This window comes from Lissotriton helveticus, chromosome 6 (assembly GCF_964261635.1).
Source record: "Lissotriton helveticus chromosome 6, aLisHel1.1, whole genome shotgun sequence".
Lineage (NCBI taxonomy): Eukaryota > Metazoa > Chordata > Amphibia > Caudata > Salamandridae > Lissotriton > Lissotriton helveticus.
Genome location: NC_136067.1, coordinates 1722061175 through 1722083830, shown reverse-complemented (window position 1 = coordinate 1722083830; position 22656 = coordinate 1722061175). Strand labels below are relative to the sequence as shown.

Here is a 22656-nt window from a genome sequence, read left to right as displayed (position 1 = left end):
ACAAGCCGCACTCTACAAATCATTGATTGAAATACTGGAGCCAGGTCCAGTGGATCTTGTATGAGAGAGATGCATGGCTAAACCACACGTGCCTCTACAACGCAGTCCCAACCAGGAATGCTTCTGAAGCATGCATTCCTTTACCAGACATGCCTTTAACACACAATTTCATTGTAAAGGCATGATTGGAAAAGGGATTGTGTGGGAAAGATCACCACTATTATGACCCCCCTCCCTGCCCTAAACTTTTATCCCCCTAACCTGACCCCCCCGCCCTGAGGCCTAAAACGTACTACGCCCTGCCCTTAACACTACCCCTTCCCCTCCCTGCGCCCTGAGGCCTAAAACACAGCCCCCACGCTCGGAGCCCTAAAACTTAACCCGGCGCTACCCTTAAAACTATCCTTACCCCTCCCCTCTCCCTGAGGCCTAAAACCCTGCTCCCCCACTACAGAAACTACCCTGCCCCCCTGCCCTGAGCTCTAAAACCAACTCTCACCCCTAAAATCCCCCCAAACCCAGCCCTTAAACCTACCCCAACCCCCTCCCCCACCCAGATCCCTAAATCCCTGCCCCATTTCAAAAAGACTGCCCTGAGCCCCCGCTCTGAACTCTAAAACCACCCATACCCCTAAAATCAAACCCCCTCTAATCCGTCCCCATCCCTTAAAACAACCCTGACCCTCCCTGAACCCTAAAACCCTGCATCCATTCAAAAAACTGCCACCCCTAAAAACTGCCTCCCCAAACCCAGCCCCACTTACCAGTCCAGCGTCTGCAGCTTCCTGTTCTGAGGCTTCCTCTTCCCCTCCCCGCCCATCCAGACACTAGACAGATATCTGCCTGAACCACGATGCGTGGTTAAGGCAGATGCGTGGTTCAGGCAAGCGTTGTTATGCTTGCGGGGAAATGGCACACGTGACTCAGCCCGTGTTGTAAAGGCCATTTCCCCCAGTGAGGACCACACTGTATGCTGCCCAAGACGTGCTCTAGTTCTGTGTCCACCTTTGCGGTTGATGGCAGGTGAGAAACACCAGATACATCTCAGATCCTGGAATGGCAGATGAGCATCCGGAACCTCTGAGATCATTGGCAAAGTAGGGGAAATACAGTTCCTGATCCCTTGAATGAGGAGGCAGCCACACTGATTGTGAGCTGTGGAAGTGGGTGTTTTATTCCAGGGTCTTACTTGATCCTCTATGAACAGTGACCTTTGGTGGAGGAACCCTGAATGTAACTGATGGTGACAAGTTTTGATTTCGGAGACTGATTACCTGATTGAGGCAAAGAAACAGTAAAGCACAATGGTATATAAATGAAGGAAGAGAGTAGATGATTTGTTTTTCCTACATCTCACTTCTCAGAAGGAAATGAAGAAGAAAATAAAACTGGATGCTGCAAGGGTGGCTGATGTAACTAAAGACGAGAAGCTCCTAAGGAAATCCAATAATGCACCCTCAGCTTACTTGGGAGACAGCTCGGCTGACATTGAATCAGCAGTGAGGGCAATATATCAGAAACTAGAGGGCCTCACAGGAAGGGTGGTAGCAAAAAAAAAGGTCATGGATCAGTTGAGACAGAGTACAGATACTGGAGAACTGAAATTGGAGGGTGTTACCCTCCTTTAACAACTTCCAACACTTCAAACTAGTGCTGTGCCTCCCAATGGATCACTGGCATAATATTGGAATCAACAATATTGTGTAGCAGAAATAGTGTGTCAAAAATATTGCTTTCCTTAGAATGGGAAGTACAAAAATATATAGAGTAAACATATTGTTTCACACTAATATTGTTAAAAACATACAAAAATATTGTTTAATATATATCGTTTGAAGTAGTAAATCTTAACTGTTTTAATAGATACCTTAATATATTGCAAATTAAATAAATGTCACTAATAATTTATACATATATGAATATATACTTATATAACACGTGTGTCTATTTTATAAGTATATATATATATATATATATATACACACATATATATATAATGTAACAATGATTAAAAATATTTATTTCACAATATTTTGTTTTATTTAATTATTTAAATTAGCTACTAAAAAATTAAAGAAACAAAAAAACATTTTCAAAAATTACTATAAACATTTTAAAGCAAATAATATATATAAACACTTAGTATAAAATTTAAATTATAAACAAATATGAAACAAAAATGTAACCAATAATAAAAAAATGTATTGGAGTCTGGTAATAATGGATATACTAGTCCAACTCCAGTCTATTCAACAGTAGAGAAATTGCAGGACATTGGAGAGGTTAAATATATTATTACCACTCCAAACAGCGCAACATTAAGGAAAACATTGGACTTCAGAGGGGTTAAATGTACTATTCCTACTCCAGTCTGTGTAGCAGAAGGGAAAACACTGGACTTTGGAGTGGTTCAATGTATTATTCCCACTCCAGTCTATGTAACAGTAAGGAAAGCATTGGATTTCGGAGGGGTAGGATTTACTATTCACACTCCAGTGTATGAAACAGTAAGGAAAGCGTTGGCCTTTGGAGGGGTAAGATTTTACTATTCCCACTCCAGTCTATGAAACAGTACGGAAAGCGTTGGATTTCAGAGGTGTTAGATTTCCTATTCCTACTCCGGTCTGATGTAGAAGAAGGGAAAGCATTGGACTTTGGAGTGGTTAAATTTACTATTCCCACTCCAGTCTGTACAACAGCAGGGAAAGCATTAGATTTCAGAGGGTTACATTTACTATTCACACTCCCGTCTATGAAACAGTAAGCAAAGCGTTGGACTTCAGAGGGGTAACATTTACTATTCCCACTTCAATTTGTTATACAGTAGAGAAAGTGTTGGAGTTCAAAGGGGTCACATTTACTGTTCCCCCTCCAGTCTGTGCAACACTAGGGAAAGCATTGGACTTCGGAAGGGTACGATTTACTACTCCCACTCCATTCTGTGCAACAGTAGGGAAAGCATTGAACTCCAGAGGAGTAAAATTATATTCCCACTCTAGTCTGTGGAACAGTAGCTAAAAGCATTGGACTTTGGATGGGTAAGATTTACTATTCCCACTCTTCAAACACATTACATACTTAAAAAACCCTATTAATTAAAAAAAAATTTAACTCTAATAATAAACATAATTACTTAATATAAAATATATATACGAATTACAAAAAATGAACAGCAAATATCAAATTAACAACATTCATAAACAATGTAATAATATATTTTCAGTGTATTTCAGCACCAAACACTGCTCTGATATTTCAGCACCAAACGCTGTTCATTCCTGGATCTCCAGTTGCAGCTAGTATGGCATGCCTTTCGACCTTTTGAGTTTCCAAGGAGGATGCAATTCAGTTGTTTTGAAGGTTGAGCTCAAAAACATCGATGGAGATTCTATATTTTTTTGGGGGAGGGGGGGAGATAGTTTTTGATGACTTGTGTTACACAATGATATAAATAGGAGGCACAGCGTCAGTTTGAAGTGTTGCAAGGTGTCCAAGGGGGGCTTCACCCTAAAAATGAGGGTGAGTTGAGAGTCCTGCTAAAAGTGCACAGGAGCAGACTGAAAACAAAAATCAGCCCTGGTAAAAATGTTCAAAAAAACAGCTCCACACTTTAAGAGGTCGCAGCTGAAATGACTGGATCATGGCAGCCCATGCCGCTCTGAATGCAGCCTTTTGGAAAAATGCAAGAGTGGTAAAATGGACGGTTCAGTGATTTCCCGAAGCCTGCAGCAAGCCAGCCCATGCCATCAAAGGGGATCCTGCCAGCAGTCCTAAAGGGAGAGGCCATTGGTGCACCGGTCCTCCTTGCCCCTTGGTTTACATTTCAGAAGAGCAGATTAAAAAATAGCTGTTGAAGGACAAAGCAAACCACAGGACATCATCCACTTCATGGGCATAGTTTATGTATTCCTCTTGTAAGGTAAAGAAGCACCGATTTATCTTGTGCACTCCAGGATCAGCAAAACGTGAAGCATTAGCCGCTTTCTTCTGTCATCCATTTCACATAGGTTTTTCTCACATTTGGACATCTTGGCTATTACCTTACTTTAAACCCCATGGCATGAAGCGGTGTGGCGTTCGGAAGTAAACAACTATGCTTGTTTAAGATGAGCCATAAAGATACTGCTGCAGGGAGGTGTCGTGCTGTGAATGCACTCTGCGCTATCTGCTTCATCAATAGCACTCATTCTGAATACAAGAAGCCGGCTCACTTTATAACCTAAACTTCATTTATTTGCTGGGAGAACACAGAACAAGCAAATGATGCATGGGGATTTCAGAAGACACGCTCTAATAGGTAAGCAATGAAACTGCGCGCTAAACCCTGAGCCTCGCTTCACTGCAGCCGTATCCATAATTTATGGAAGGGCTGGCAGAGCACACTCTGGCTATTATCCAGATGTATGTGCTCACACGCACTCCTCAGAACCTAGCCAAGCTCTGCCTGGAGTAATTCAAACTCGACGGCAAAGTATTACCTCATGACCATACACGCAGATACGCTTCCTCCACACAAATGTGCAACCTCCATCATTCTCTCCCCTAGAGTAGTAGGCCCATTTTTTTGTGATTTGAATCGGGTGTTTGTGTAACTAACAGTGCTTGTTGGAATTCTGGCAACTAGCTCACGAGAGCAAAAGGCCGAAGAGGTGTGCGCGCTACTACACACTGCAATTCCAATGGATAGAAAAACAACTTTAAACTTTCCAGATGCATTCGACATTTGTGGACCAAGACCACACCACTACAGGTGACATGTAATAGCAACACAGTTATTTCAGGAGTATGTGACGGCAACATGGTCTTTAGGAAGCTTCAAAGAATCTGATACCTTATGTTGCTGCTTTCACACAGGAGAAACAAGCATTTACAATGCAACGGTTTCGCCTTTGGAAAATTTAGAGCTATTGGCAATGTAAATGACAATGCCATTTATTTATCTGTTTTCAAAACCAACACATAAATACAAATTTTGTCATTTACAATGCCAATAGCTCAAACTTTTCCGACGGCGAAACCGTTGCATTGTAAATGCTTGTTTTAAAATTCTGAACGCAATCTGGTACTGCCTAACACCCAAGTTGAGTCATAATGGTCTAATAATAAGTATGTAAACTGTTTTGATCAAATTAAAAAAGCTTGGAAAAGTTAATCCCCCGTTCCTCTGCCCACTTGGGTCTCTGAGGTGGGCCCATCATTTTGTGTTACACACTGCTTGTGGGGACTTCTGTGAGGTCAGTGAATATATCATCAATGGAAGGTGCCTGTCTATGGTCAGGCTACACATTACCTGTCGGTGTATGTATGTATGCGTGCATGTATACCACTTATACCGTGCAAACCTAGCTACAAAGTAAAAGTGCTCTTCCCACATCTGGGTGTTACAGTAGGCAGCACAGAAAATTGAGGAGTTGGAATATCAACCTCCTCTCTCCCTGCCATCACCTCATCTCGCTCTATACCTGGCCATCCTCTCACTGTGCCTCCACTTCTACCTCATTTTTCTACCTCCATCTCATCCTTCTCTCTCGCCTCAGCATTCACTCTTTCATACCTTTCTCTCACTTTCATCCTCACCAACATTCTTCTGTCCAAATCACAGCCCTCACTCTCTCTTCCCCACTATCCTCCCTTTCTTTGCCCTACCGCCCCCGTCTCCCCCTCACTCTCCTACCTATCACCCTCCCCTCTTCACTATCCCGACTTACTATCTCAGCCAGCTCTCTCTCCACCTCAAACTTAATCACTTAAGAAAAGTATGTGAGAGAGCTGGCTGGGTTGTGCGCTACAGCTTTAATCCACAGCATGGCCAAATCATCCCTTCATTCTTCTTGGGACAATAACTGCATAACAAACAGTTGGGATCTCTCTCTCCTTTTTCTCTCACACAAAACAAACATTTTAAAATGCAGGCAGATTACTTGCTACAATGTGCTTATTCTATGGGCATATAGAGCAGCAGTTCTGTACATTTCAGCACCTTTGTTAAACGGATTAGACATGAATCCGGAGGCTCACAGGGACCTGGGTACTTAGGTAGCAGAGACCTCCGTATATCTCCCACCGCTCTGCTCACAGGAAGGTGCTCTCCCCCTCGCCTATAGCGCCTAGTTAGAGGCTAAATTAGAAATGAGAGGCCCTGGGCGGGGGTGAAAGCGAGAAGGAGGGGGGGAGGAACAGCAGGGACTGAGTGAGGGGACAAACTTGTTTATGCTTCGAGGCGCTGGTGATCTTGAAATAAAATAAAAGATCCAAAAAAGGTTTTTTGAAAGGTCCTTTCGCCGCTGGCTCTGAAAGTAGACGCCTCTGCCTCTTACTCCTGTAAGTTCTTTTCCATCCCTGACTTCACCCTTTGAAATAGTTGTTCTGACTTTGCTTACTCATTCTATACCCATTTCGTGATTTTCTCTGTATTGCTCAGAGTCAAAGTCTACTTCATTGTGGGTGAACAGAGGAGGCAAGGCTGCTGTTCTGCCCAAAGCAAGGCACTCCCTCCAAACATAAAGCGAATTTGGCGAGCGCAGCCTGTCACATCATATATGCCAATTGAAACATATACTCGTTGCAGAGCAGGCTCGTTGTTAGGTATGCGCACGGCAGCCGGGATCCTGGAAGAGGCGCTGACCTACTTCCGGCTGCGGATGAAACGGTCATGTCGACAGATGTTAATCTTCTAATCACTTTTCATGTAAAGTGCTTCCAACGCCATCGTCTGCGAATAACGCAGCACCTAAGAAGTATGCCGACGTCAGGAGTCCCGCGCCACCCCCGAACCCACCCGAAAGGCAGCGAGTGGGCGCAGGCATTACTGCCACTCGGTGAAAGGCTGATTTGTTCTGCCTCAGCGCCCACGGGCTGCTATTTGCATTTCAAATTCCTCAGGTTACACCGGGCCTTTTACTGCGGAGCACGAGCGCAGGGCACAATACGGCGCCCATGGGGCGCGAGCATATGGATCAAATAAAAGGCGGGGCGAATATATTTAGCAAAGGAGGGGGAGTCCGCGCTATATACAATTGCATAAAATAAAAATAAAATAAATAAATAAATCCACATACATTGAAGACCACACTGAGATCAAACAGGTTTCTGTGTGTCCTGGGGAGTAGTGGCAGCGAGAGAGCCTCCATTCTTCCGCCCCGGCGCATCAAGACTGCTTCAAGCACCACTGCCCCCACCCCCTCTCCCCGCATAACATGCAGCCGGAGACACACAGGTCATGTAACATACAAATCTGGCATTCTGCGCACACATGCCAGCCACCCCCGATCAATGCTAACAGCAAAGCCCTTAATATTTCAAGTGGCTGCGACTGCCCGGCGATGAGACACCCCATCCCCATTACCCAAATAATCGAGGAGCATAATTGTATATACGGTGTGCCGTTTCCCTATAAAAAAAATATATATGGGATTCATTCGGGTGATTTATAAAGTGGGGGTACACAGCGGACAATCCTCCCACCGCCCCCGCTGCCTGCAGTAACATGACCCCTTGTGCAAATAGGCTGGGGGGGAAACAGCATAAACTTTCATTTGCAAAGTCGTCAAATGGCTCAGTTGTTTAGATGTTAATTGGGGACATCGGGTCTCCCGTGCCCCGTCGGAGGTATAGAAATGGCGATATCGAACACTCACGACACGGAAGGTTACTCGCACGATCTCTTACCTCGACTTTAGGGAACGGTGTGTTTTTAATAGCGAGGACGCAAATGGGAGATTCTGAAGGTGTAATAAGGGAAGGACTGCACATGACTGACTGGGCGCCGGCTCCATTTTGGCGCAGGGGACACGTTGCCAAACCCCTTCAATTGTGCCCGGCTCCACGCGCTCCTATAACGCGGATTGGGGTAACAGGCTGGTGGCAGGGGTGTTTTAGATGTAATCTGGCACTTTTCAAGTAGGGTTTGGGGAAAAAAACGGGCATTTACTTGGTTGTAAGGTGTACAGGTTAGCGTCTCCCCCCGGACTGCAGAATGGTTTGCCCTCTATTAAATGCACACAGTGTCTACTATTGTCTCATCAGCACAAAGTTCTGGTGCAATGCGGGAATGTGTAGAGCTTTCACAACGAGCTCTGTTTGACCGAGCGCGCAACGTCTAAATTGTGACTTTTTTTCAAATATCTTGGCTTAACTTAATATATTCTGCTTTTCAGAGGATGTTCGACCTTTTAGATCTATCTGTGCTCTGCGGATAGAGTTTCAGTCGTTTGCTTTTCTAGTAAGTAAACACCTTATAGCACTTAGTTGCCAATCTCTCCTCAGTCACTCATTGTCTCTACTGACAGATATGCATATGCCAAAGGAACGCTCGTTTCCCTATTTAGATGGTGTTTATCTGGCGCGCAATATAGATATTTGTTTTTCAAGCCCGCCCCCAAAAAACAAACACACACCTCTTGCATAATAAAAGTCGGTAGCCATAGTCAACAAGCACCTACGAGGACACGGACAGCAGGAGGGGGGAGGGGCGGGAAAGCACACGGACAGCGCGAGGGGGGGGGCGGCAAAGACACGGACAGCGGGAGGGGGGGTAGAGGAACGCACTCACCTGGACTTCTTACGGCGGCCGTGGTCGGCATTAAATGAGAAAAACACACACAAAAAAAAAACGAGACTCCGCCCACCACCCAATGACGATGCAAAAAGGGTGGAGAGGGAAAAAAATGCAGGAACGCCCACGAATCTGGTCCGGCCTTGACGGACAGATCTCTGTTCCAATGGCTAGCCTCCATTTATGGAGCTAGCCAATGGAACAGAGGGCGTATTCCAAGAGTCCCTTACTGAAGACTAGAGATTTCTCCTGGAGGCGGAGCTAACGCTCCGTTCTCCAGGCGAAACCTAAAAAGGGACTACAATAAACGTTTTTTTTAGTTTTTAAATCATTAAAGTAAACATATCCTCTTTCCGATTAAAAATTGAAATACACTGTAAAAAATTGGAGTATTAGTTGAGGGGGTGAGAACCCACCTACAATAATAATCACAGTCTTTATTGGGTGAACCACAAAAGTCACTAAATAAACCGTGGTTTAACCGTCTGGTAGCTTGGCACAAACGCAGTCACGCTTAACTTAGAGGCAATCTGTAAAATATTTATGTAGCTTTCAAACAGTAGTAAACTGAGAACATAACACAAGAAAAATCCCAAACCAATTTAGTAAACAAAGAGTACATTTTAAGAAATAAAATGACACCAAAACGCCAAAAATCCAATGAGCAGTTACCGAATTATTAAATATTAAAGTTTAAGGATCAAAATAGCACCAAAAAGCATTAAGCGTCAACCAGAGTTATCTGCTCACGCTAGATCGAATCAAAGTTAAAAGTTAAAGTTGATCGCAATGGAGCAAAAATAGGTTGCATGGATCAGGCTCATCCTGATGAACAGATTTACCTTCTGATTTAGTCTCTGGGATGGAAGTCGAAAATCCTCAGTGTGTTAAAGCAGCAGGCTGTGGCCAAAGAGGGATCCATGTAGTCGGACTACTGCTGGACGAGGTGTTGGCGAAGCTGTGGACTTTTGGCAGGAAACATCTGGGTGGGATAAATCTGAGTTACGTGCTCAGAGATGGTCCATCATCAGCTGGACACCCTTTGTGCTGCCACCCAGTAGAGATTTCTACTAAGTTACATTTTGGAGCTCAGATTCTTCCAGTGGGGCAAGGCTGTAGGCGGCAACTGAAAATAGCTCAACAAGGTCGGGCACCTTCAACAAGAAGTACTGCTGAATCAGATTTGCTGCTGCACAGAATGCATTGATGCACCTTCGCCAGATCATATTGGTTGGGTTTGTCCTGGTCCCCTGTTGGTTCTTTAAGCAAAATGTTGGACAAAAGTTTTTAAGTCCCAGCTTTCGGGAAACTTTAGGAGGAGTACACTTTGACACTAGCCACGGCTCCATGACAGCACTTGGAAGGTCAAGATTCACTCCAGCAGAAGCCAGCAACATGGTCCAGGGCAAGTCAAGTGGAACTGCTCAGCTAGTTAGCAGGAGTAAAGTGGAAGTTGGAAGTGAGCACCACCTGTTTATTTTAGGGGACCAGGACATTTCATATTTGTCTAGTCGGTGGCAGTCTAGAATATCAAAGATCTAAAGTAAACATCCTGGTAAAAGGGGTTCAGTTATGTCACTAGACTATAGAATCATCAACATGTAGGAGCCTTGTACTACCTTCTGTGTGATTACAAACTACAGCTTATTCATTAATATATGCACTGTAGACTGAAACATTATGCATTTCCATTCTTTGGACCTCTGTATATTGTGATGTAAACGATATTGTGATTAATTGCATTAAGTACCTTGATGCCAGCCACAACTAAAGAATTGCTTTGGTCGCAATGTATGGAGGTTCACATGAATTAACTGCTTACGCTAGTGGTATAAGTTTAATGCACTAGTGGTGGAAGTTGGCAACGGCTGCAGAGTTTCGTGTTACCACACAACTCTAAACATCGAGACTTGGTGCAAACAGTGTTTGCGCTGGATCCCAGTAATCCTGCCACACTGAGAATGAAGCTAATAGTGTTCTCCCGGGATCTATAGATAGTATTTGATATATTGCAGGCCACCAGCGCCCCTGTAAGGAGCTAGGCCCATATTTAAGGATGCATTAGGTACAATCAAGTTTGATCACGCTGACAGTTGGCTTACTGCTTCACAGGGAGCAACATGTAAGTATTTACGAATGATCAAAATTTAAATAAAATGTAACATTCAATTGAAGTGAATAAAATGGTTTAACCATTAGATGAACAGTTACAATAGAAAAACAAGCATTTGCAATGCAATAGGCCTCGCATTATGAAAGTGTGAGCTATTGGTATTGTAAAGGACACATTTTTTAAGTAAGTGTTGGCTTTGAAAATATATAAATTAATAGCATCGTTATTCACAAAGCCAATAGCTTACACTTTCCTAATGCAAGTCATATTGGCTATGGCAATGCTTGTTGGTAGCAAGCAAGGACATTGCTGTTGTGGTGCTGACTGATGATATGGTTGGGCTGAGTGATGTGGTGGTGTTCCCAGAGTGAAGTGGTGGTGTTTCCAGAGTGATGTGATGGTGGTTGAGGGTGGAGTTGGAGTCTGTAGTTGTAGTTTGCGGGTGGATTTGGAGGGTGGATTTGGAGGCTGGAGTTGTAGTTGGAGGGTGGATTTGTAGGGTGTATTTGGATGTTGGAGTTGGAGGGTGGAGTTGGATGGTCTTTTTGGAGGGTGGTGTTGGAGGGTGGATTTGTAGTTGGAGGGTGGAGTTGGAGGGTGGATTTGGAGTGTTGAGTTGGAGGGTGTAGTTGGAGGGTAGAAGATTGGTGGGTGGGTAGAGTGGTGGCGCTAGAGTGGTGGTGCTAGAGTGTGGGCACTAGAGTGTGGGCGCTAGAGTGGTGGTGCATAGAGTGGTGGTGCACAGCCGCCTCAACTTCTACGCTCCCAAACGCCAGCTTCGTTCGACCGGCCACGCCCTCGCCGCCGTCCCCCGCATCCGAAGAGCCACCACAGGAGGAAGGTCCTTCTCCTACCTCGCCGCCAAGACCTGGAACTCCCTCCCGACCCACCTCCGCCTGACCCAGGACCACCTCGCCTTCAGGAGGCAGCTCAAGACCTGGCTGTTCGAGCAGTAGCGGACCCCCCCTCCCCAAGCGCCTTAAGACCCTCCGGGTGAGTAGCGCGCTATACAAATGCTTTGAATGATTGATTGATTGATTGATAGGGTGGTGGCGGATAGGGTGGTGGCGCATAGAGTGGTGGCGGATAGAGTGGTAGAGTGGTGGCGGTAGAAGGCTGTACTGTGTGTGAGAAAGAGTGTGAGAGAGAGTGTGTGTGAGAGAGAGAGTGTGTGTGTGAGAGAGAGAGAGTGTGGAGTAAGAGTGTGTGTGAGAGAGAGAGAGTGTGTGTGTGAGAGAGAGAGTGTGTGTGTGTGTGTGTGAGAGAGAGAGTGTGTGTGTGAGAGAGAGTGTGTGTGTGTGAGAGAGAGTGTGTGTGAGAGAGAGAGTGTGTGTATGTGAGAGAGAGAGGGTGAGCGAGTGTGAGAGGGAGTGTGGGAGAGAGTGTGAGAGAGAGTGTGTGAGAGAGTATGAGAGAGAGAGAGTGTGTGAGAGAGTGTGTGTGAATGAGAGTGAGTGTGTGAGAGAGTGATGTGTGTGTGTGTGTGAGAGTGAGTGTGTGTGTGTGTGTGTGAGAGAGAGTGAGTGTGTGTGTGTGAGAGTGAGTGAGTGTGTGTGTGTGAGAGAGTGTGTGTGAGAGAGTGAGAGAGTGTGTGTGTGAGAGAGAGAGTGTGTGTGTGAGAGAGAGCGAGAGTGTGAAAGATATACATAAATAAATAAATACGCACGTATTACTTTCCGCAGAATTACGCGATATTACGATATATCACATAAAACCGAATTTATAACAAAAACTTAAAAGAATGAACTGACTTGTAACCAAGGCCACTTACAAACTGCAAAATTCTGCCAGTGATCAATTAAACAAATGAAAAGGTGAAGCAGCGGTTGAGCTTCACACAGCTCAATGAAGGCGCATCGGCGGCTTCGAATCGCTCTCATATTGAGCAAATAAGGGCTGTAAATAAAGCACACGGGTTGGTAAAAAAGGGTTTTAAATAGCCCTGCTTGGCCACCACTATGAATGTATTCGTGATTTGAATATAAAATTAAAGATCCTCGTTCAGAAGCGGGGTATGAATGTGCGGAGATCCCCGATGTCCGTAGAGCCCTGTCCACGAGAGTGTGTAAGATATACATAAATAAATAAATACACACCCAGTTATTACTTTCCGCAGAATTACGCGATATTACGATATATCACATAAAACCGAATTTAGAAACAAAAACTTAAATGAACAAACTGACTTGTAACCAAGGCCACTTACAAACTGCAAAATTCTTCCAGTGATCAATTGAACAAATGAAAAGGCGAAGCAGCGGTTGAGCTTTACACAGCTCAATGAAGGCGTATCGGCGGCTTCGAAGCGCTCTCATATTGAGCAGATAATGGCTGTATATTAAGCACACGGGTTGGTAAAAAAGGGTTTTAAATAGCCCTGCTTGGCCACCACTATGAATGTATTCGTGATTTGAATACAAAAATAAAGATCCTCGTTCAGAAGCGGGGTATAAATGTGCAGAGGCCCCCGATGTCCCCAGAGCCCTGTCCACGCCGAGAGAAAGCTGAAATCAAAGCATGTTTTCGATTAGTGCAACGTTTAACATGTGCTAAAACCTTAATGGGGGATGAGAGCTGCTCCGAGCCACCGACAGGGCAGTAAAGGGTCTTAAAATATGTCTGATGGTGGTGTAAGAGACAAATGATGGTGTGCGAGGCTTCCTATCAAGTCGGGTGGGGGAGAAGGGGAGCGAGCGAGTGGGAGGGAACGAGCATGGTGGTGTGGGAGGCTTCCTTTCAAGTCGGATGGGGGTGGGGGGGCGGGGGGGCAGGGGAGCGAGCGAGTGGGAGGGAACGAGCATATGGGGTGTGAGTGAGAAGTGAGGCCAAGCGCGCGCTGGCAAAGCGTCGCGCTTGAATACCTCACATGCATTGGGGAGAATCCGCGATTGGTCAAGAGTTTGTTTTGCCTACTATATACTCGCCTATTAATCCCTGCGGGATATAATAGCCGAGACCTAATGATTTTCCAATGACATAGCTTCTGTAGTTAACATGGGATCATTTCGTAGAAAACTGTACAAATGAGAGTGCATCTCTTCGTGCCATCCCAAATCGCAAAAGGTGTTGTGCTCCAAAAATGACTTGAGCAAGTGTGTTGAAATATGTGTGCCACCTCACATTCTGCTTTGAAATTAACTAGCGTATAAGAGTTGGTAAAAGAATAGTCAAGCGAGAGGAAATGACGGCCTAAAAACAAACTTTTAGGGAAGAACCCTATTTAAAGTACAGTTTACTTCCTTGGGTGTACATAAAGAGCAATGGCCTACCTCGTGGACTGTTTCTGTGGAAGTCCAGGATCTCTGGCTTGAAAGGAGGTGAAGCCTGGTTGTGTGTTCGATGATGTGGGGTACACTGAACGGCCATTTCAGTAAGTTTCTAAGTGCCCGTGTGGAGGCCAGTTCAGGAATCCTTGGAAGTGTACCACTAGTTTTCTCCAAGTAAACGTACAGATTGGTACTTACGAAGAAGCCACTGTTTAAAACTTGACTTACCTACTCCAACCTGCTTAGGAGGTTTAGTTCGTTTTTGGGAATTCTAGTTCGTTCAAGACTACTACTTCTTCGCAGGAAGTGATTAATCTGAGAAATTAGTTTAGGGTCACTGATGGTTACGTTGCCAAACACTACATGTGCATATTTTCAAATGTGAGAAGCGTCTGAGTGAGTTTGATCCTTCTGCACAGATAAATTGCAGTTCTTGTTTTTAAATAGAGAACTCGTGATGCCACACTCTTTAATTAATGTATAGGTTTCCTTTCTTAATGAAGTCTCCGATATTTGAAGATTTCCACCTGAACATAAAAACCTGTATAGGCATTGAAAACATATTGATCTCATCGTGCTGTCTATTGATATAAGGCAGAGAAAAGGCTGTGAAGTTTGCACCATTATTCTAATGCAGATTGTGCTGCCATTTTTAATATAAGTTGCAACAAATAACAAGGTGGATTGATCCGACTGGAGCACGACTAAGACTGATTTGCGTTTAGAGTAGCATAGTGGGTGAAACAGATTGGACTGGAATGCAGCCCAGATGCTCACCAGTGGCTGTGATAAATACAAGCATTCCTTCCATCACTTTGTTGTCTTCTGCAGTAGATGTCCTAACTGTGGCAGGTATGCCCAGATCTGGGTTCCCTAGCCAATGTTCCATAGAAATCAAGCTGTCCCTCACTCACAAAGCCTAAGTAGGCCAAAACCGGTCAGGTGTTGTTTGCGTTCCCATCTTGAGAGGCCATGACCTGGCAGTTCAGGTTTAACTGTTCTTACTGGAGCAGTACTAAGTCTAAGTTGCATAAGGCTAGTCTGTCTAGAAAGGCACTGTGGATGAAAAATGATGGACGGGAATGTAGATCTACCATTGTAATGTACTTTATTGTTCAATTAATTTAAATCATTACAATGTACTATCATTACAAAATGCTATAAAAGAAAAGGAAAAATAAATTTTAAAGACTCACTGAGTATGCTTAAAGCTTAAAAAACGTAAATCTTAAAACAAATGTCGTGCTGGAACTGAAGTACTGGTGCATAGGGGTTGCTTCTGCAATTGGGGTCTGTTAGATCTGGGGGTCTCTAGTTGGCAGAGGTAGGTACCAATGTTCAAATAGGGAACCTTGCTTCTAGTCAGGGTAAGGGGGGGATACACTCTTTAGATAACCCCTGCTCACCCCCTTGGTAGCTTGGCACGAGCAGACAGGCTTATTAAAGGCAATGTGTAAAGTATTTGTACCAACACTCACAGTAACACAGTGAAAACACCACAAATGGACTCCACACCAGTTTAGAAAAATAAAGTATCTTTATCTAAACTACACAAGACCAAAAGGACAAAAATCCAACATACACAGTTCAAGAATATGATTTTCAAAGAGTTCTAGGATTTGCGTCAGAATAAACCACAGTTGCGTCACGTTTAGCCAAAAAGTACCTTTAGATGCAACAAAAGTTCCAAATGGAAGCTGCAGCGTTGCAAAACAAGCGACTCTGGGGAGGCGATGCGACAGCCCCGCTGGAAACAGCGGGCGTGTTGCGACAAATCCGGTCTGTATGGGGAGGAAGGCGATATCTTGTATGGATTCCGGTGCGCAGGTTCGATAATAAGCGTCTCGCAAAGGCACTATGCGACGATCTTCGGGACGGCAATGATCTCAGGTGCGGCGACGTTACGCAGCGCAGTGTTGATCTTTTCCTCTCGTGGCCCCTCGATGTGATGACTCTGCGACTATGCTCGCAGCAACGTGATGCGGTTCGCAAGCAAGCGGTGCGCCGATCTCACCCAGCGATGACAGGCTCTGCGATGATGTTCGCAGCGATGGTAATTTTCCCGCACCTGGCCGATGCGTTCCGCAAGCGAAGGATGCGTCGGTCTTTGCAGCGGCAGCAGGCGCTGCGACGATCTCGATCTTCGCGGCGGCGGGAATTTCCTCGCACTGTCGGGGATGCACTAAGCAAGAGATTGATGCGTGAAAATTTGCAGATTGTCTTAGTTTCTTCTTGTCCAGCTTCCCAAACAGCAGGCACAACTTCCAGAGGCACTACAACTGGACCAAGCACTCTAGGAAGGGCAGAACTCATACAGCAGAGTTCAAGGGGAAGCTGGGGATGAAGTCCTTTTGTTCCTGGGACTTCTTAACAGGGAGCCAGCTCTACCCAGGCCCTTGGAGATCTCTTCAGGCAAGGGGACACAGCAACAGCAAGGTCCTTCCCCTCTCCTTGGCAGCAAAGCAACTGCTGGTCATCCCACAAGTACACAGCAGGATAGTCCTTCCTCTTCAGTCTTCCAGCTTTCTCCTTGGCAGAGGTTCCTTCTTGATTCCAGGACGGTCTAATTTTCTGTAGTCTAGGTAGCCCTTCTTATACTAGTCTTTCCTTTGCTCTCTAGAAGCAGAGAGGCCTTGACATGGTCGGAACCAGTTCAGGTCAGTTCCTTAGCACTTTGTCTTTCTGTCTTCTACTCTCCTTTCAGAGAGAGGGGCAGGGTCGTCAGCCACCCAGCAGGAGGTGGAGCCAGCATTGTGGAAGCTTGTTTCCGGTCCAGGGAAGGCATGGCTTGGCAGTTCGGAGTGGACTGTTCCCATAAGGCACAGGGTCAGACTGATTTGCATATGGCCATGTCTGAACTGGGGTGGCAGAGTGGGCTAAAGAACGGTGATGGATTCAACCCAGATCTGTTGACTGGGTGTGAGTGTTTGATTGGTTCAGATTCTCCGTCCATCACCACCCCCTTTTGTACTACCAGACACTCAGGCAGGGTCAAACTTGCATTTCTAAATGTAAATATTCTTTCATTCATTTATTTTACCAATACTATCAAATTACCTTTCCAAACAGCCTTTAGACTGCTCTGAGTTACAAAATCACAATATAACTAAACAAACAACTAGTCTGCATTTAAATTTCCTATCAAAGCTTTACAACTTCGCACTTCATACACAGGGAAACCGAAAATATATACATACTGGGTTTGGAAAACCATACACATGGGTGAGCTGCATCCAAACGTTAGCCAGGCTTGAGCATCTGGGCTGTACCCTTCTTTCAATAATATTTCTAGGCACTCTTCTTTTCCTCCATACACAGCTGAGTAGACTGGACTCACTTTGCCGCCGCCTGTATCACATATCCTGTTGGTGACTGGCACAAGCATCTCCAATATCCTGTCAATATTAACACAATGTTAAAACAAATTACTCTTAGCTGAACATCTAGATTTCTCGTGTTAATAAGAACATTCTGGACGTATAACATATAGTTTTCTCACTTGATCTTAACAGTGAGCAATTCAAACATACAACTCCAGCATTCAAGCATGGTTTTAACCAATGAAGCCATTAAGTCAAATTTCACAGAATACAAAATATTCATTTGAGGCAATCATCACACATATCAGACCCCCAGGATATTGTGGCATGGATTATCAAATTTTGCGGCACAAATATGGAAATTTATTGGCACAAATATGGAAACTTAGCAGCACTTTTGTGGCACTTTACTTTACTCATAATCATTAATTTTCAGCCCGAAATCAATGGAAACGGTTCTAGCAAAGTATTCCACATTATAATAGGCATGTTTAAAGTGTCTGCAGCTTCAATGAACAGCTCCAGTCCTAACCTCGTGGGAGGATCTGTATTTCTCCCTGGGATGTTCTAGCACCCATGTATGCACCCCTGCCAGGGCATCGCTGTCTCCTGGATCCGTGATGCAGGACACTACTTCCTCAGGCACACTAGGGCACAGGATCATAGTAGCTGATCCAAATAAGTGAGACAGACTACATAGGGAGGTCACTTCCTGCTTACCCGGTCCAATCATCATAGGTTGCCTTGAGCATACACCTAACACCCTGGTACTATTCCTTGTACATAATACACAGAGGCATCTTAAAACCCAACATGAAGTTGTCAGTGTGAAGCAGAATACCAAGTTGCAATAAATTGCACCTGCTTGGTCTTTTACAGTAAGCTACGAAGGAACACACGAGCTGTCACTCAGGACTGGCTAAAACCTCCTTGAACCGTACTGCCTGCATTCTTCTGTCATGAAACAAGGCAATCCCCAAGCATGGAAAAATGGACAACTACTCTTTCACATTCCTGGGGGAGCATTATAGGAGGCCTCAATGAGTTCTCCGGAAACAGCTCAGTCCCAACCGAATGTATCCACAGATCAAATCTTCCAGGGTATCCAAGCCTCTAGACTGCCGATCAAGACAGAGATAGGAGCAGTGGGTGTTGAAGTGACCCTGCTAAGACAGTGCAACAGCTACAGCCAATTTCTAGCAACCTGACTTCACAGGCAGAGGATGTAAAGGCTGCCCACAACGCAATAATCAGGTTTGTGGGCTATTACCCTAGGGGACAGAAGGTACGCATCCTGAGGCCTTCCTAGATTCATGGTTGGAGAGGCTCACCCCGAAAGATGAGATCACATCTTGTTTTATGATTGAGCGGGCGCCTCACTCCTTTGCCTAACCTCTGCATGGTACATCCCTATGTCCATTAATAGCCCATTTCCTCAATTATCAAGGTTGCACAGGAAAAACAGATCGTGAGATTTGACTTAAATAACATTTCTATGTTTATGCCAAATTCATACAGGTGCAGCACAAATCCTTTTAGCATGTAAAGCAAGAATTCAGAGCGAGGAACATGAAATACATGCTCCTGTGCCAAGCAAACATTTTGTTTTGACAGTGGGGGAATGCTTGTGCCCTGCAAAACATAAAAATGATTTTTCAGAATAGGATCTTTTTTTTCCCATCAACTGTAGAAAGCGTAGGTCTGGATCGTGGAGTAAATCCTTTACCCCCTACCCAGCACACACACACTTCAATAAACTAGACCAATATTCCTAGCAAGATCATGGGGTGAGGTGGGAGGAGATCATGCTAGAGACTCTGAGAACTCCATAGTGCGAAGGCGCAGCTGCAGGGGAGGCCCCTGGCTGTGCAGTGGATAGTGGACACAACACCACCAGTAACACATTCTTCAGTGACTTATCTGATTCTGAGAAGACTGTGGCATTGAACCCTGGTAGACCTAAACTCCAGACGCTGTCAGGTACTCCACTCCATGAGAGGAGATGGCAGCGCACCCTGAGAAAAAGATAGCAGAGTGGAGTACTGTTGGCACGCTCAAAGCTGTCATTTGGTAATGTGAGTTCACCCGGGGCTGTGTGGTGTTTGATCTGCAATATTAGCTACACAAGGCAATCTTGATATGTTCATGGAGTCCTCAGGTGGTTGAGCATGGACTAGGCATGCCACAGATAGCCCCACTGCGTTATTCAGATTAGGAAGTTAGTTCGTTTTCTAGGGCAACAGATGCTTTTTGGTACAAAGTATAGGGCAGGAAGGAGTTCAGGGGTAATGGGTGTTATAGTTTACTTGAAGTTCAGGAATACAGGCATGGAAATACAGAGGACACACAGAAATGATCTTTTGACTTTACAATGTCACATATTAGATGACTGTGTCACTACCCCCATTTTAACGTGAAATGTCAACAGGTTTCATAACAAAATCAAGGGGCACATATAGGTAGCCGTTTGCGATTTCGGGTTTGCGAATCGCAAACGGCGTTTTGCTATGTAGGTGCATATTAGCAAAATAAGGAATCGCAAAAATTGCGATTCCTTATTTTGCTCAAGCATTTAAGGAATCACAATTTTGCGATTCCTTAAATGCTATGTAGGAGTCAATAAAAAATGCAATTCAGGCTTAAGAAATCGCAAAATACCACCTACTCCAAGTAGATGGTATTTTGCGATTTCCTTTAAAAATGCATTTTTTTTAAAAATTCAAAGTGCCATGTGGCGCACAGACATGCCCTTAGGGCATGTCTGTGCGCCACATGTACTTACAGGCACATTCCAGGGGTGCAACAGGTGTCCTTTGGACACCCTGGCACCCTTGAAATTGCGATTCTCAAATTGCGATTTTCTCATAGAAAATCGCAATTTGAGAATGTATCCCCCTTCATTCCTATGGGCCTCTTGGCTCACTTGGGGCTCCAGGGGCATCAGCACAGATGTAGGTTTGCTTTGATAACAGGCAGACACGAAGGTCTGACCTGGTCCGTTATAAATGCAGATGCAACCCCAGCATGACTAACAGTACCCTCCATGAAGTAACTGAACTACTATTAGAATCCCCCATGTATTTGACACGCGTGTATTGGGGTCATGAACACATGCCTAGAGGTTGACAGCACCTCTCCGGCTTCAAGTTCAACAGTCCTGGCCAGCTGGGCTGACTCAGTTGGTCTCAGGGATGCATGGTGGAAATGGCATATAAATAACAAACAATATACTCATTATTCCATGACTACCACTGTTATTCCCATCTGGATTACAATTTCATACCCGCAGCTGAGCTGGACAATTTCCCTGTCATGGTACAGCTCAGAATGCAGGTGCAGGGGCACATGCAGCCAGCTTCATGAAGCAAAAATCGGCTCGCAAAGGGCCAGATTCTGCGAATCTGGCCCTTTGCGAGCGCTTTTTTTGCATTTGGGATTCATCATCCCAAATGCAAAAATCGCAAATTTTGAAATCGCTAAATTGCGAAGAATTGCATTTAAGGAATCTCTATTTGAGATTCCTTAAATGCAATTCATGAACCATTTTAGAATTGCGAATTCGCAATTTTGGGCCGCTATTTACCGCGAAGTCTGACTTCGTGGTAAATAGCGAAAACTTAGAAAAACTTTAGTGCATTTTTCTGCCTTTGGCCCATAGGAATGAATGGGGAGTCATTCCTTATTTGCGATTAGCAATTAGCGAATCGCAAATAAGGAAGCAGTAGAAATCGCTATAAATTTAGCGATTTCTACATGCATCCCGTTTTGCGAGTCTTTAAGAACGATTCCTTAATAATCACTATTAAGGACTCGCAAAAGAGGAGCATGATGAATCTGGGGGATAGTGCTTAAATGCATTGTGACTGAAAGATGACCTGCTGGTGGACTTTCTGCTGGGTGCAACAGAGGAATACTTCTAACTACATTCCATTTGATCTTGTCACTCACTAATCTTTGAAATACCTTCAAGGCTGTCACTAGGCGAAGGCCAAAGCTGTGGTGTAAAAAAAAAAAGAAGAGACAGGGTGAAAGACATACAGTCCCTAGAAGAGCAAATTACTGAGCTTGAAAGTCTGCTGACAGCGGCCTACAACTTAAAGTATCGCTGAAAACAAAACTACTTGGCACAGCAAAGCTGGCATGCACAATATTTCAATACAAAGTTGACAAACTGAGAAATAAAGCAGGCAAGCTCTTGTACTGGTTAATTAGTAAGAAGGCGGACGCCAGAATTATCCCTTCGGGCAGTTTTGTAAAAATCGCAGCCTTTTTTTTTACAAAGCTGCTGGTTTTGCGATTTTTTTGCAAATCGCGAAATTTTGGAGGATCTGACATATGCTCTGTTTATCATTTCTGAGAATTCTGGTTGTATAAGTAGACTCCTCAAGGTCATCTACAATGCCACCTGGCCTGGCAGGGTGGCAATCTAGTGAGTAAATGACACTTGCACTACAGTCCTCCTCCTTGAAGACTGCATTTTTCAATAGCACGTTGCCAATGCTCTTCTACATTTCCTGTTACCATTACACCCAAAAAGGACAGCTCATCAGAAAGAGATGATGCCGTGTGTATAAAGTAAGATTATTGGGTGTGGAAGAGAGAAGCTAGTCTTGATGTCACCGATGACTGAGCTCCCAGAGGGTGCTAACAATCTGATGCACATGGGTAAAGTTGTTACTGGACGGAATCCTTGGCTCGTTCTTGGCAGCTTGGCTCAAATAGAAATATATATTCATCAAAGAAAATGTGTGAGTCATATGTGCAATAAGCAGCCAAACAGCAATACAGTTGGGGCATTCAAAGGAATTTAGTGTATGGCATGGATAAGCAAAGTTGTTTAGAAGAAAGATGTTTAGAAGCCTATTACATACCTACCAGTAATCGCAAATAGCTAAACAAAATTTAAAGCATGCTGTACAGAGACAGTGTGGATGTGACGACGACTGAGCACGGAATCATCACCTAGTAAGCCCTACTTCGGAGAATGCATAAGCTTAGGAATGGGAACTGAATGTGCACGCTTATACTAGCTCTGTTTTACTGTTGAAACCTCTGGTCTGGGAAGGTACAGATACTTGGAGCAGTAGTACAATAAGTGGAATTTGTTTTCTGGAAACAACAAAAATGAAAGTGTAGTCTAAAGAAACAGGAACCAACAATTATTGATGCAGTTTACCTATGTTAATACCAGAGCTACCAAGATGCATCACACCACGAAGATACAAGTGATATTAGATAATCAAGAATTAATTTTCACTGTTGGTATACTTACACAGCTACGATAGCCACTAGTTCTAGGCACTGATGTCCCTGGGTTTCTAGACCTCTTTTACCTGAGGAACACCTGCTGAGCATGGTTGGGTGAGGCACCTTTCCATCAGGAAGAAACCAGTGTAGAACGGA

The 22656-nt window shown here is 44.5% G+C and overlaps 1 protein-coding gene across 7 annotated transcripts in view; it reads right to left on the bottom strand.

The window, feature by feature from the left end:
• ASB3 (ankyrin repeat and SOCS box containing 3) overlaps window positions 1-22656 on the bottom strand; it is a 471022-nt gene that overhangs the window by 123147 nt on the left and 325219 nt on the right. For all 7 annotated transcript variants that reach the window (XM_078649594.1, XM_078649600.1, XM_078649598.1 and 4 more), the window contains one exon: window positions 17131-17328. In XM_078649594.1, coding sequence (XP_078505720.1) covers window positions 17131-17328 — 198 coding nt within the window. The remainder of the gene's footprint in view (window positions 1-17130; window positions 17329-22656) is intronic.